We start from the raw sequence: 16,154 nt of genomic DNA, 5'->3' as shown, positions 1-16,154 counted from the left end.
GGCTCAGTTGTAATGTAAATAACCCAAAAATATTCCAAAGTCACTTAGATAATGTTGAGAAACAATCAGAAAGACACTGACAATGGCCTTTATTTTTTGTGTTTTTGAGACAAGAGTCTCACTCTGTCACCCAGGCTGGAGTGCAGTGGCATGATCTCAGTTCACTGCAACCTCTGCCTCCTGGGTTCAAGTGATTCTCCTGCCTCAGCCTCCTGAGTAGCTGGGATTACAGGCACCTGCCACCACACCCAGCTAATTTTTGTATTTTTAGTAGAGATGGGGTTTCACCATGTTGGTCAGGCTGGTCTTGAACTCCTGACTTAAAGTGATCCACCAGCCTCGGCCTCCCGAAGTGCTGGGATTACAGGCGTGAGCCACTGCACCCAGCTGACAATGGCCTTTAAATGGGTTTTTGTATTCAATGAGGCTGAAGCTGTAGACAATGGTTTTCTTGGCACTGAGTTACATAAATGTCTTAAACCTAATACAATATTGATACATTTCACCAAGTTAAAAGCCAGGCTTTATTAATAGAAATCTTATAGTCAATGGGGTTTTCAGTGTATACTGAATGTATATTTTCTATTATTTTATGAAAACCAGGGAGAAGAGTTGGCATGCAGATAGATTTTTACCACAGCTGTCAAAAGCAGCATTTAACCATGCCCTTATATGCTTGGAATTATCTGTTTTATGTCAAGTTTTCTGATGCAAACAAATTTTGATGGTTTGACTTAAGTTGGCTCTGGTTAGGGCCAATGAATGGTCAGCCAACCAGGTAAATGCTACCTTCTCTATGGGATATTAACCCATATTGTTTGTTACCTTTCCAGTGATTGTTTCCTACGGCGTAAGTGAGCTGTAGTGAGTGTGAAATGCATCTATCTGGGCACGACAACACAAACAGGATCTATCTAAAACAGAAGGCTAGAAATCTCACTATAATAAGATCAAGAGTCGCTTCTATTCCAAGTAAAGACATGCTGATGATAGGAGTAAAGACAGAAATATTAAGATTAATCTGGTAATTTTATTTAATATTTACCATTCAGCAGCAACCAACATGAACATGTGGGCTAACAGAATCTCTTAAAATGTTCTGCTATGTAGCTGCTTCAGAAATACACACACATGATAAATTCAAGATAAATTCAACTGCTCATTGCCAAATTTTTTTTTAAAAAATGGCTCCAAGAGCAAATAACACTGATTTATACTGTGCCCAAGCACTAGTCAACAAATCTATTAAATTACACAGGAAAAGGAAATCAAGGAAGCTTTGTTATCTTATGCATGTCATCTTATTTAAATGGAAGTTTTTACTTCTTTAAAGCAACAGAAATATGGAGCTTCACATATATATGTGTATATATATGAATGTGGTTACAGACACAGTGTTATCAAAAGCAAAAGCTAGTTGAAAAAATTTCTGACTGCAAAACTTGCAAGATACAAAGCTAAAATGCATATGTTCCTTTTCTCAATTATGAACACTTTCACTAAACATAAATATTTAACATATATTAATTTTTCCGACATTCAAAATTGTAAAGTCAATATGGCAGAATTGTTAAAAGCACATATGTACAAATATTCTTTTTCCATACATAAAGTATTTGGCATAATTATAACAATCATACTGCATCAACAACTGTTTGCTTTTATTTTTACTTTTTTTTTTACACATAATGGTATCTCTTATTAAAATTAACCAGTTATATACAAAAATACTTGAACATTTATTATAGAAAACCTCTATAACCAGCCTCAACAGCATATACCTGCTGAATGGTTTCATTAAGAGAATATAAAAAAGTGGTCACTGCCTTCCAGGTAAGCTACCAACGAAATAAACATGGTTAAACTAAAATGAGCTTCCCAACAAAAGAGGGAAAATATTTAACAGTATGATTTAAAATACAGTTCATATCTATTGTCAATTGAGTGTTATAAACAGTCAGTAAAAGAAAAAACAAAGATATAAAATACATTACTACAGACAAGGTGCTTTTTTCACACTTCTACAACTGTGGCATTAGCATCCCTACCTAGATCTAAGATGCTATGTTGCAATATTCAAGCTAGAGAAGTCTACAGCAACCCTCCTTCAACAGAAAGACGACAGGTCAGCTAAGACAAACTCCACTGGTAAAAGTGGAGAGTCGTGAGGAATTTTTTATTTTGTGCAGGATTGAAAGTTAATGCCCTTGCCTTTGATAAGTCCTTTTGCCATTTAATCATGCTAATACATTTTCACTAAGTTTTTTTTTCTTCACTTAAGCTATTAATTTAATACTGTCCTGTATTGATTCCTGAATTCTTGCTAATGGGGCACAGTCATTTGTGCCTCTTTAACACTTGAGCACTTGCTCTTGTTCAATGACAAATTTTTTATAGGAAACAAGAAAGGAAGCGCAAAATTCAAGTAAACATTTCTTCTGGAGTCTCTTGCTTCATCTAGCTGATTGGAACTCTGAAGCAAATTGCACCTTGAAAAGAAATACAGTAGATACCATGGTGTCAGGGTAGTAAGGGATTTAGCAACCAATTCGCGAAATAGCATTTTAAGAATGTAGACAGCAGTCAAACAGCAAAAGCAACCTTAAAGAAGCATTTTGTTTCAAGAACAAAACAATTTCCAGTCCCAATCCTTGCAACCCTTTAAGTATACTGTCTTGCTCACCTGCTTGAACTTTAATTCTGATGATCTGCACTGATAATCTGCTCAGGGGAAGAGCCAAAACCCTTGCCTTATTTACAGAAGTCTTCTAAAATAAGGACCACTGTGTTAGGATGTACACTGACTTAATAAGCTTTCTCCAAGTATCAAGTATTCAGTAAAAAGGATACAACATTGTCACACATTGTATTGTCTGACAATATCGTATTGGTTTTAAGATTAAACTATATAAAAAAAAGTGAACATAAAAAGGTACAAAAGGAGTCTTTATCACTATTTACCACTTTCAAATGAGAAACGTTTTAATGAAATTCAGCCATATTTCATTTAACATCTGGCGTTTTAGATCAGCAACTTTTAATATTGTGCAACATGATATTAATAAGCAAGTTTTAATTCCATTCATCGAAGGATCTGAGTAAGTTATTAAAGTGCCTACACTAAATGTCTTCTCATCATACTTCTTATTTTGTAAACGGGCAAAGAATGCATCGCAGGTACATAGAAAAGTGACTTATAACTGAGAGACCTTGCGCGGCAGGGGCCTGGGCCGCGGGCCGGGGTCAGTCCTCCGGGCCCCATTCTCCAGGTGGCTGGATCGCGCTGCCAAAGGCTTGGGGGGCAGCGCGGGCGGCTCGGGCGTGACGGGGATGGAGAGGCTGTGAGGTAGCGGGACTGGGCGCCGCAGAGTCCGCTCGTAGACGCTGTACGGGGGCGGGGTCTTGCTCTCCTTGCGCACCGGCTCCTCCCCGCCGTAGCTCGGCACAGGCACAGGCACAGGCACCGGGACTGGCACCGGCACCGGCAGGGGGACTGACTGTTCGTTCACCTGATTTTCAAAGCCTGAGGTTTCCGACGTGCTGCACCGGCTGAGAGAAGAAATCCCACTGCTGTAGCTGCCCGACAAGACGGGGGAGTTGGAGATGAGTCCTGGTGAGTGGTACTCCACCGGAGAGGGGGTAAAAGACTGCACAGAGCCCTGCTCCGGGGAGAAGGAAACGAGAGGGAGACACAGTAGTGAGTCGTGAACGCAGATGCGCTGAAATGCGCGCCCCCATGCGGAGGCCCCCGGAACCCCCAAAGCCAGCTGCATCAGGAGATGCAGCCTTTAAGGAGGTGATTAAGGTAAAAGGTCATTACGGTGCATCCTAATCCAAGCTGACTGGTGTCCTTATAAGAAGAGGCATCTGGACACACAGGGAGACGCCAAGAATGCGACACACAAAGACCTTGCAGGAAGGGCGGTCTGCAAGCCCAGGAGGGAGGCTTCGGGGAAACCAAGGCTGCCACGCCTTGATCCTGGACTTCTAGCTGCCAGAATTGAGAAAATACATTGCCGGTGTCTAAGCCACCCAGTTTGTGGTATTTTATGGGGGAAGCCCGAGCAGACTAATACACTCACACTCAAATTTGAGTGTTGTCCTTTGTAGCACTGAAAATGCACACCAGACGTTTATCTGCCAGGGCCACCAGTCCTTGAGTTCAGTTCACCGCCCAGTTTACTCCTTATTTTCAGATAGAGGATACATGAGCTAGGCGTGGTGGCTCACGCCTGTAATCCCAGTACTTTAGGAGGCCGAGGCACGGATCACTTGAGGCCAGGAGCTCGAGACCAGCCTGGGAAACACGGCAAAACCCCGTTTCTACTAAAAAATCCAAAAAGTTAGCTGGGTGTGGTGGCTCATGCCTGTAATCCCAGTTCCTCTGGGAGGATGACCTGAGCCTTGGGAGGTTGAGGCTGCAGTGAGCCGTGATCCACCAGTGCACATGAGACTCTGTCTCGAAAAATAATTTTTAAAAGGTACCCACCAAGATAATTTGGAGGCACACATTAGTCCTACAGTTTGGAAGAGAGGAACTGGCCAAAAAAAAAAAAAACTAACACAAAAACCACCATACAACCTTTGGGGGCCCTATTCACCTTCCCAGCTCAGCAGGGCATGCTGCAGGCCAGGAGCCAGGGCCGCTGAGCACACTCAGCTCAGAGGACCCAGCGAGCTGAGGAGGAGGAGCAGAGGCACCCAAGGTCCTGCACCTGATTTCTCCAGCCATCACTCCAGACTCCTGAGCTGAACTGGCATACTGGCAGCTCCCGGGCTGTAGCCTGAGACGTGAGCTGTTTCATCAGCAGGGTTTTTTAAAAACCTGATTTAGTTGTTATTTTTTAACATTTCACATTTCACATGAAACTCCAGAATTCTGGCAGTTCATAAGGAGCTAGAAGTTCTGGCCACAATGGCACACATTCTCTTAATAGAGAGAATCTTTAAAAGCTGAGCAGGGGCTGTCCCTTTTCACTGTGCCAGTCCCCACTATGCCATGTGGGGACTATGCCCAGCCTCCTTCCTTCATTTATGTCAGCTGTCTGGCTCCATTTGGCATCTGAGTTTGTTGCTTTCCCAACTGGTATCCCAAGGAAAACGAGTCCTAAGACATGCTCTGTGAAAAGAGGGTTCTGCTGGGAAATGCTGCACACCGTATGCTCCTTGTGTATATTCAAAACATATTCGCATTTTCAAGTCTTAGAATAAAGGAATACAAATAATTTTGTTCAGCCCAGTGTTTTCCAAACTTACTTGACTATAGACCTTTTTTCCCCGCTTATTACATAATGTCCTGGAAAACTAATGTTCTGTGGCATACACTTTGAGAAATGCTATCTTAAGCTAACTTTACTTTGGTCTCTCTTTGTAAACAAAATAACGCTGGTAGATATACATCCTGTCATTTAGTAGGAGCCTAAAATTAAGGCCAATTAAGAGTTCCCAATTCACTGCTACCTCTGTCAAAAGTTAGACCTGAAATTCAAAATATGGCAGGTCAGCTCAGTCTTCGCTGTAGGGTTAGACCCATAGTTTAATGGCTGGCGGGGGGAAAAAAATTCCCAAAACCCCACTAAACTCTATCAGTTAGGGCAGCACACTGCAAAGCTAGTAACATGGTAGCAGTATGCCCCCTAATGTAACCCAGGAGATATAACACAAATGTTTGATCTATGTTCTTTTCCTTCAAACCCTACGTATAAAGACATGGCTTCGGACTGTATATGGCCAGTAAAAATATATACAGGTCTGCTGAAAGGCAGCATATACCAGCTTGCTAACTAAGACTATTTCATAGCTATTCAAACATTTTTAGCCCTTGGGTTCTTTTTAATGTTTAAGAATTAATCTCTAAGACTTATTTTCTTACTACCCAACAAAAATTAAGTTGAAAAATACAGATGGTAATTCCATAGCAACGTGTGGGAGCTCTGTGTGAGTAAGAGTAAATGTAAAAGTGTGGAAAAGCCATATTGCTTTCCTTTCCATCACATCGAGGTGACAGGCTATGGCTTCCAGAGTGAATGCTGTCACAGGTACTTCATAATAACAGCTGCATTACAGAATGAGAACAAAATGAGCCAATCACTTGCACTTACCCGCAAATTTCTACATCAGAAATTTTGGCAATGCAAGGGAATCACACTTCTTTGCAATTTTCTCCATTTTGCAGAGGGAGGCGGATTGTTTTCCAGTTTCTCAATTTCTATCAGCAACTATCGTTAGCACCACAGATGCACTGGATCACAACCTGCCCCTATGTATTTGTAGAGGCTAATTTGTCTTTTGAACATTAGCTAGAACTAGCTTATCAACACAAAAGACATGGAGCGTGTAAATCCTGAGTCACTCAGGTACAAAATCATTCTTTCAACACACTTCATATTTGCCTCTGGTGCAGCAGTTCTGAACACCAATCTCTCACGCACTGACAATCCTTGAAGCTAGTCTGATTCAATTTGGATAGAGACTAAATATTATTCTTTATCTTCATGAGGGACTTTATGTTTAAAGTTGTTAAATAGCCCATGTCTGCAAACCAATTCAAATGTCTGACCTTTACAACTTTCCAGTTTGTTCCCTAGATATGTTTAAAATCCATATTACTGCCTTGTTTTTCATGATCAAGTATGTATTTCTAATGTAAATGAGAAACTTGGTATAAAAATATTAAAAGAGACTGTTAGGTTTGGCTTTGATAAAATGGGTGAGGCTGATGATAAAGGCAAAAAGACAACAGAGAATATTTAGTAGATCTTGATAGTGATGTTTCTCAATCTAAGTGTGTGTGTGTTTGATGTGCCTGAAACTAAAAGGCCAGGCTGAAAATTTCCTAGGAGGTACATTAGGACCACATTCCTTTCCTAATTCAGTATATGCACTGACTTCAGTTTGCAAGTTCTCACTGCTACCATTTGGAGAATGAGGCTAATCATGGAAAAACAAATGGCTGCATTCGTGGAGGAGGCACCCAGAGGGGAAAGTCCAGTGTTCTTTTCTTACCCAGCTTCCCCTATCCCTGCTTGATATGTTCTTTGCCTTGTCCCTGCAATTTAAAGCACCTTTTGATATATCCGGGATGAGTCTTAGAGAAAAAAAAAACCTGGGCCAGTCTCTAGCCTCAGTCGAAAGACGGGCCTTTACCTTCAATGGAGATCGCCCGGCAGGTGAGGGGGATACTGATGTCGTGTGTCTTGCTGGTGAAGCTGTCAATGGGGAGAGAGATAACATTTCAATTAAGAAAAACCAGACGATTGACTATCTGCACGTGCTCTCTGTGTTACAAACCCAGATAGATGATCCAGTGCATAAAGACCTTCTAAGCAAAGGGGGTGGTGAGGATGGGGCAGAAGCTAAATGATGCCTATCTAGAATGGGTTCTCACAAAGGGCGGCACCGCCAAGATATGGGAGCATCAGCAAAAAGTTATCATGGCATATATGATGCCTTGACCAAACGACAGGTTCCCAAACTCATCCAATGTCCTTTCCATTTCCCCAAAGTTCAGGTGCTTCTGCACTGCTTGCTCTATCTCATAAGGTGCTTTTAGGTGTGAGGTGCTAGGGAGCAGTTCTTGGGGAACAGCTGTTGTCTTTGACCTAAGCACCAATGAGAACACCATGGCCACCCCAGCAGCCTGGAACAGGTCTATGGGAATATTTTGAATCAGCTCCCCCCAACAACTCCAGTACTCTCCAAATAGGTAGAAAACCCTTGGCCATGGCCATACAAGAGGTGCATGGTTTTCCATTTCTTCCCCTAATGCTTGTACTCAGGTCTTCCCATTATCCCCTGGTGGTGGGTCTCTATGGATTTCATCATCGTGGCCAAGAAGAGTGAACTGTTTGCTTTTTCTCTCTAGATTTTCAAGTCCTACTCGTGGGACACAGCATGTGTGATAGCACTGCTCCTGTGTGCACGCTTGTGTAGCAAATCCAGCTCTCTAAAGCACAGTCCTGTATGGTGAAGGCTGGCCGTGACACAGTCCACAGGGCAAGGGTCAGCCACATTTCTCAATTCCACAGAGATATTTCGGTGAACTCTGGCCATGTTGCTCTGTGATTAGCTGCCACTCTCCCAGCTGTCACAGTGAGGTTTGTAACTCGTAACAAAACTACTGAAAGGCTGTAAGGAAGAAAGACAGTTACAGAGCCCCACAACAGTGACCACAGATGATGACATAAGAACAGAACATGAGAGCAATCAGTGCAGAAGGGATGGCAGCCCTGCCAGTGAACTTGGGAAGGGTAAGGTCACCTGTGTGCTCTGGGTCCTAAGGGGTCAGGAAGAGTGCTCCATGATCACACTGCTGGTATGCAGCCTCTCTCTTGCTGGATCATGCTGTCAGCATGTGTCACATTCTCATAACAGCATTAGTTCTCCTGTCCTGTTGATTGTGGGTGATGATTATGGAAGAAAATCATGTCTGTAGGGAGAAGCTGATCCTGATGGGGAACTATATTCCTGCCTTAATGGTGGCAGAAAGTTTATTGTTCCCTGGGACCCTCTTCCTCTTGACTCAGGCAGTTGCTGACACCACCATGGTGGCCCCTGCAACCACAGCACATTTGCAGAAATATTTCTCTGGAAAGGCGATTTCCCATAGCAACCTAAAATAGTTCCATCAGTATCCTTGTCTTCAGGTTTGAACTGGCCTGGAAACCTAAGGACCATCAATATTATTCCTTAAAAAATGTTTTGCAGGTTCTCAACTTTAGGGACACAACCAGGTTTAAACTGGAGACTGCCTGAATCTATGTACATTGTGAATGAGATACAAATAATTTGGCCGATAAGTTTTAGGCCTCTGCACACATACTGATATACTAATGCAGGTCATCAATAAGCTTAAAGTTATTTCTTGTTTTCTTTGAAGACCTCATATGCCTTTCAAAAATTATTGGTGACTTGACTTTGGGCTTTGACAAGTAGAGAGTAAATTGGGTGGCACACAGTTTATTGTATTTTGTTGCAGGGTCTCACTCTGTTGCCCAGGCTAGAGTGCAGTGGTGCACTCTTGGCTCACTGCAACCTCTGTTTCCTGCGCTCAAGCAATTCTCCCACCTAAGCCTCCCAAGTAGCTAAGACTATAGGTGTGTGCCACCACGCCTGGCTAATTTTTGCTTTTTCTTGTAGAGATGGGGTTTTGCCGTGTGGCACAGGCTTGTCTCAAAACTCCTGGGCTCAAGTGATCTGCCTGCCTCGGACTCCCAAAGTGCTGGGATTACAGGTGTGAACTACCTTGTCTGGCCCACAGTTTATCTTAAAAAGAGGTAAAGAAGGATGAGATGCTAGACTACAGCAGATGAAACATGAATAATCTGGAAACACCTATGAAAGAAATCATGTCATTTTTTGTTCTTGTTTTTAGGCTAGTTGTATTTGTAAAACTTCACATCCACCATAGACATAGGTAAGTGCTGAAGAAACTCTCCCATCCAGAATAAGCAAAGCTAGTAAAACAGGGCAGGCCCCTCTTAAAAATGGCCCCACATGTAGGTCACCAAGCAAGTTCAGGAGGCAAGGAGGCCTGTTATTGCTATAAATTTACAAAGCTTAAGATCCATTTTCAGTGGTTCTTAAGATCTAGTGAGCAGAAGGATCACTAGATCACTGAAAGGTTTCATAACAATACAGATATTAGGGTCTTACCCCAGAAAAACTTAGATTCTGATTCAGTAGGTGTGAGGTTAGAACTGAGAATTTGCTTTTTTATTTATTTATTTTTTTTGAGACAAGGTTTGACTCAATGGCCCGGGCTGAAGTGCAGTGGTGCCATCTTGGATCACTGCAACCTCCGTCTTCTGGGTTCAAGCCATCCTCCCAAGTAGCTGGGACTGCAGGTGTGTACCACCACACCTGGCTGATTTTTGTATTTTTTGTAGAGACGGGTTTCGCCATGCTGCCCAGGCTGGTCTTGAACTTGTGAGTTCAAGCGATCCACCCACCTTAATCTCCCAAAATGCTGGGATTACAGGCGTGAGCCACCACACCTGGCCAAGATTTTGCTGCTTAAACCACCACCTGAGCGGAGGCAGTACCCTGAATCAACCCTTTGAGAAATATAGTCCTCGCATAAAGACCTCTCAAAGCAACAGATAACTGCGGATGCAAAGTTAATGACTCTGATAAGCTTGTGGAGCATAACTATTAGTCAACAGCTATTTAGAGGCAACTGGAAACTTTGGCATCAGGCCTGAATAAGACTGAAGAAAGAAGCTGAGTTAGCAGAGGTTGATAAGAATGAAGTGGTTCAAAGTGAAGGTTAGAGAAGATGCTAGTGACCTACCAAGGTTAGGGTGCCTCCCCGAATTTGAGAATGGTGGCTTGGTAAAGAGCACTTTATAAAATCTGAGAGGCTTACTTGGAACGGACCATTGTTTGACCCCGTGTAATAGAAGTTCAGGAAAGAGGGAGACAATTGTCAAGGAATTACGCAGCTACTAAGGTTTTTATCCCAGAAATCAAATGCCTACCTTTCTCTCAGGAATTCAGGACAAGCTGGAGTAGTCAATAAAAGTTATTTTATAAAAGTGATTGTTCAAATGCTTCAAATACCCACCAGTCTGTGTGGGTCTTGGAGGGACAGGGGGAGAGATAAGTTTCCCACTATCCGACATGTTCTTGGCTTCCTTCCCACTGTCCAGGCTCCAGCTGCTAGGGGTGGGGTTCACAGCTGGAAGGGAATAACACAGCTAAAAACACATGGTCCAGCTTTGCCCTTCCAATGCTTGAGATCTTAGAAGAAAGTCAGAATTATCCAGAATGAAAAAAATTAACTGGATGAAAAACAAAACAGGAAACTTGTTGAATACTAAATCTTTATTTAATTGGCTGCCTAACAGTTATAGTTACCATTTAACTGGGCGCTAGCAAGTCTCTTCATTTCCCTTAGTGCTGTCAAAGGGAACTACAAATCTTTACACTGGGGTGTAAAACTTGCTGAGAATTACACATGTATTTAGATGCTGGATAACAGACGGAAGATGTAGTCACTGGACTATTTTAAAACTTGGTTTTTAGTAGACATTTCTGGACAAGTGACACCTCAAAATGGAGAAGATAATGACATACTAATATTTTAACTATTTGGCAGAATTCTTGGGAAAGAACAGCCATGCCACATTATCTCATTGATAACTCTTTGAGGAAAGAACTTTCTGAAATCAATGAATTACACTGAAATATGTCCTTAAAAAATGATTTGGAATACTGACAGTATCATTCTTATTTTGTAATTTGTCTGCTCTGTGCTTCGGTAAAATGCAGCAATATGGAGCAATCCTGGCAGGAATAAGGGCAGGATACGCTGGTTGTAAATAGCCTCTGTGCAATGAGGTTTACATCAAATCTGAGTTCCAGTGACTCACTCCCTGTACAGACACTGCCATCTGGTGGGCATGTTGAGAATTTTAACATTTTACCACTCTCATTTTCATTTAATGGGATGGAGTTACCCCTCTTAAAATTCTTTTTCTCTCTTCTTTTAAATTTGCAATGTGGTTTTCTTTTCTTTTCTTTTTCTTTTTTTTTTTTTTTGAGACGGAGTCTCGCTGTCTCCCAGGCTGGAGTGCAGGGGCGCGATCTCGGCTCACTGCAAGCTCCGCCTCCCGGGTTCACGCCATTCTCCTGCCTCAGCCTCCCGCGACTACTGGCGCCGCCACCGCGCCCGGCTAATTTTTTGTATTTTTAGTAGAGACGGGGTTTCACCGTGTTAGCCAGGATGGTCTCGATCTCCTGACCTCGTGATCCACCCGCCTCGGCCTCCCAAAGTGCTGGGATTACAGGCATGAGCCACTCCGCCCGGCCTGTGGTTTTCTTTAGTAGAAGGGGTGAGAAAAATACCACATTCCTTAGTTCCGACAAAGATCAACATGTGACTTGTAACATTAAAGCCAAATTTGTGTTTTAAAATAATTTTGCCTAAGACTTCACTAATTTCCATCTTCCAAGGAAAGTTCTAATGTATCGGTGTACCCAAATGACTATAGTTTATTTCTTAATGAGGGCAATTAAAAGGCACTTTCCCAGAATATTTCATTAACGACTCTTGACTCATTGGTCTGGGGAACTGCTCTTATTTTTGAGGCTTGACCCTGAGAGAGGTGAATGGGTGACTTGCTGCAAGCCCCGACCTGTAGCTGAGGAAATCGTGTTTAATCTGCTCTTCATCTTCTGCTGTGTTGCAGACTGATCCTAATTGGCTATTTACTGCTATCCATGTGTTTGGTTCTCATTTTGTGTGACCTTGAGGCAGGGCACACTCCATTATGCACTGGATTGCAATTCTTAAATGGCATTTAATTGTACAAGAGCCGTATCTGAGTCGCAACAAACAACACATGAGTTGGCTGAATGAGCTTTGTAAGGGAGACAAAGGATGGGACCACCGAATCGATCTGGGAGAAGCTATTTTCACGGTGCTGAACAAGGAGCCTAATTGGCAACTTTGTTTCAGGAAGAGGAGGCATTGCCTGGGTGACTCACTGGATGGTAACAAAAGACCATTAAACATAGGCGTTCCTATCTTGCTCAGATTCTGCTGTTAAAATCTTATAGGAAAACAGCTTTTGATAAATGATCATGAATAACTGTCTTTCATTAATCCCCTAAAGAGCATACCAGTCCTGATCATTAAAGCGCTAGAGCACTGCTTTCCACACAGACACACAGAAGACTGGAGAACATGAGGATAAAACAAGCCCTTACACATTCCAGGCCTGACCATGCGGCTGGTCTTACCTTTTTCAGGTGCAGAGAGATTTGGGTCACTGCGTGGCAAGGCCCCGTCTCCAATATGATTAAACAGCATCCTCTGCAAAGGTACAAGGGTTGATTTTTATAATGTGATATACGGACATGTGAAACCTTTTAGAAAATGAGATGATTATCCCCTCACTAAAACTTTTGGTTCAAAATAATTTTCATATGATAGGATGAGCCTAGGAATAAAGAATTTAATTAGATTTAAGTAAAAGGGGGTGGGAACAGCCTTAGGTTTTGAGAGTGTTTGAAAAGTTTGTATTACATTTTAAATGTAAATGGTAAATGTTCATAATAAAATGGAAGGTAAAAAATAAATAGTAAATAGCAGTTGTGCTATGAAGTTCTTTTTTTTTTTTGAGACGGAATCTCACTATTACTGCCCAGGCTGGTCTTGAACGCCTGGGCTCAAGCAGTCCTCCCACCTTGGCCTCCCAAAGTGCTGTGATTACAGGCATGAGCCACCACACCTGGCCTGTATGGAGTTCTTTATAAATACAAATGCTACAGTGGTGATATAAAACAGAAATAAGAATTAAAGGAGAAATATTAGTTCAAAAAATCACTTGCGAATGAAATTTAACCCCTGCATGTTAAAAATCCTTTATTAGGTTAAAAAAAATGAAATAGTTGATAGTCTACAATTTTTAACTTATAAAAATGCCAGTTTTACATGGTTTTACCTAATATATTAAATAGAAAGTACCAAGTCCTTAAAAGTAGATGTACTACAGCAATACGCACTATTGAAATTTTGGCAACATATATACTGCTTCCAATTTTGCTAAAACCAGAAAACTTGGGAGGCTAATCAGAGAAGGCTTTCAGAGTTGCCCATGCTGGCAACAAGTTCTCCTGGAGCAGAACAAACTGAGAAATTCCCTTGCAGCATCATCGAGTGACAAAGGGTAATAGCTAGTCCAGTCAAATGCATTCAGATATATTTTCTGCAAGACATCAGCGCTGTGCAGAGGCGGTACCCCGGGACTTTCGGGAGGATCACACAATCAGCAAAGACAAACCAATCAAGCCAAATCCCACTCGCGCTCATTCACTTCCAGATGTGGCTACAGACTTCTGCCAGGATAGTGTAGAAAAACAGAAATTACCTGGCATAGAAATAACTATTTTTCTCTGCTCCTAAATTATTCCCAAATAATCTTTAAAACTCAGAGGCTACCCATGAATCTTCAACTTTGAAACCAACCTTCAAGGCTCTCGAAGTGCCCAAGGGCTGAGCCCAAGTCTCTGCTTTCAAAAAAACAGGGATCACTTCAAAACCAAGTTCAGGCAGGGGCTGAGGGCCATGCTCCCTTCCTCCCATGAGGAGTTGACAGGGAAAGGCCAATGACTGAACCGCTCTTTTCTCATGCATTCAAGAATGGCAAAGGCAAACAAATTGCTCCTATACTCATGGGTACCCAGAAAGGAATCTGTTGCAGCTCTTTTAAATAGGTCTAGGCAAAGGCAAAGACTGCTGGGCAGGAGAATGCTTCTCTTCAAGGGTATTTTCCTAGTCTAAGACGTTCCCCCAGACTTCTGTTACATACACAGGGCATGCAAACACACACAGGCACTTTATTCACCCAACTACTTTGCGTAATGTTTAAGCAGCAGCAATGAAATAGATCAAGGACGGTAAATTTCCCATTTCCTTTTTAGCTTCACTGCCAAGCAACTACCACGTGTCCCTATTAGAAACATGGCTCAGGGCCAGGCATGGTGGCTCATACCTGTAATCACAGCACTTTGGGAGGCCGAGGCGGGTGGATCACCTGAGGTCAGGAGTTCGAGACCAGCCTGGCCAACATGGCAAAACACCGTTTCTACTAAAAGTACAAAAATTAGCCAGGCGTGGTGGTGTATGCCTGTAATCCCAGCTACTTGGGAGGTTGAGATAGGAGAATCGCTTGAACCTGGGAGGCAGAGGTTGCAGTGAGCCAGGATTGTGCCGCTGCATTCTAGCCTGGGTGACACAGTGAGATCCTGTCTCAAAAAAAGGAAAGAAAAAAAAGAAACACGGCTCAGGCAGAAATTTCTAACCATGGGCAGCAGACAGAGGTGCACTCTTCACCAGGTGGATTGGTCTGACAGTGCCCAGCTGCTTGCTTTCGGCAGCTACCATGTGTTTCTGCAGAGATATGTAAGCAATTCCAGAATCGTCCTTGTTTTCTAGTTCCTCTACCCTACAAGGATACCTGCGAAGGCTCCACGGGTGTTGGATAGATGGCACTGCATGGTCTCTCTCTTGGGGACAGGCAAGAGTTTTCTCGGGAATGTTTGTGTTTGTCAGACAACAAAGGAGAAGCTGGGAAGAGAAGGAGAGAGGAGCATCAGCATGGTAGTGGTGCTGCACCTGTTTGGAGAAGAGAGCCTGAACGCGTGGCAGCTGGCCATAGTTCCCAGGACTAGAATGTTCTCTGGGCACCCTTGGTCTTCCCCACACTCTGGCACTGACCTCTGGCACTCGATGGAGCAGAACTTGTCACATTAGGTGAAGCCGAGTGAGTAGAACTCAAGCTTGAGGTAGATGGACTTGGCTGGAAACACACAGGGAGCTATTATCACACCCTGATTAAAGGCTGCCCACAACACTGACATATTTGAAACAAAATCATCAACTTTTTTTTCAAATCAGCGGGAAAAAAGTCCATTTAACAATATAGAAAAATCTTAATAACTTAGATTGACAAAGAAGTCTGCATGAATTAATAAAAAGTCTGAGATTTTGACTCCTGCCAAAGGAATGCCTTCGTGTTAGATTCAGCTACACACTGTGACTTTGTACCAGTTAGCAGCGCATTCCTTGGTTGAGGTGTAAGTAGACAGACTTCCAGCCTAGGGCCCAAAAATAGGTGGGTATAAAATGTGCCTTCTCGTTATCTGTAAAAGTAAGTTCGACCGGGCATGGTGGCTCACGCCTGTAATCCCAGCACTTTGGGAGGCCGAGGCGGGCAGATCATGAGGTCAGGAGATCGAGACCATCCTGGCCAACACAGTGAAATCCCGTCTCTACTAAAAATACAAAAATTAGCCGGGCGTGGTGGTGCACACCTGTAATCCCAGCTACTCATGAGGCTGAGGCATGAGAACTGCCTGAGCCCAGGAGGCAGAGGTTGCAGTGAGCCAAGATCGCACCACTGCACTCCAGCCTGGGCGACAGAGTCAGACCCGTAAAAACAAAAAATAAATAAATAAAAAGGCAAGCTAAGAGGCAGCTAGTGAGTGGCGACACACTCTGAGAGTCCCGGACTGCAGAAGGAACTTGGGGCAGGTCTCAGAGCTGAACCCTGTGCAGCGTGCCTGGGCTTTTCCATCGCTTGCTGATGTCGTCTTAGAGCGATGGGGCAGTTTTAAGAGAAACGTCTTTGTAGACTCTAGAGACCCAT

At 43.0% G+C, this 16,154-nt stretch overlaps 1 protein-coding gene across 1 annotated transcript in view; it reads right to left on the bottom strand.

Annotated features, from left to right (window-relative positions):
* Positions 1-1,010: 1,010 nt before the first annotated feature.
* Positions 1,011-16,154, bottom strand: part of DOCK4 (dedicator of cytokinesis 4) — a 472,974-nt gene continuing 457,830 nt past the window's right edge. The window contains exons 48-53 of the mRNA XM_031665939.1: positions 15,224-15,305; positions 14,964-15,073; positions 12,745-12,817; positions 10,565-10,678; positions 7,147-7,208; positions 1,011-3,659 (exon numbers count right to left, since the gene is read on the bottom strand). Coding sequence (XP_031521799.1) covers positions 3,195-3,659; positions 7,147-7,208; positions 10,565-10,678; positions 12,745-12,817; positions 14,964-15,073; positions 15,224-15,305 — 906 coding nt within the window. The 3' untranslated portion in view covers positions 1,011-3,194. The remainder of the gene's footprint in view (positions 3,660-7,146; positions 7,209-10,564; positions 10,679-12,744; positions 12,818-14,963; positions 15,074-15,223; positions 15,306-16,154) is intronic.

This window comes from Papio anubis, chromosome 4, assembly GCF_008728515.1.
Source record: "Papio anubis isolate 15944 chromosome 4, Panubis1.0, whole genome shotgun sequence".
Lineage (NCBI taxonomy): Eukaryota > Metazoa > Chordata > Mammalia > Primates > Cercopithecidae > Papio > Papio anubis.
Note: the sequence above shows the minus strand (reverse complement) of the source record. Positions and strands in the feature narration are given on the sequence as shown.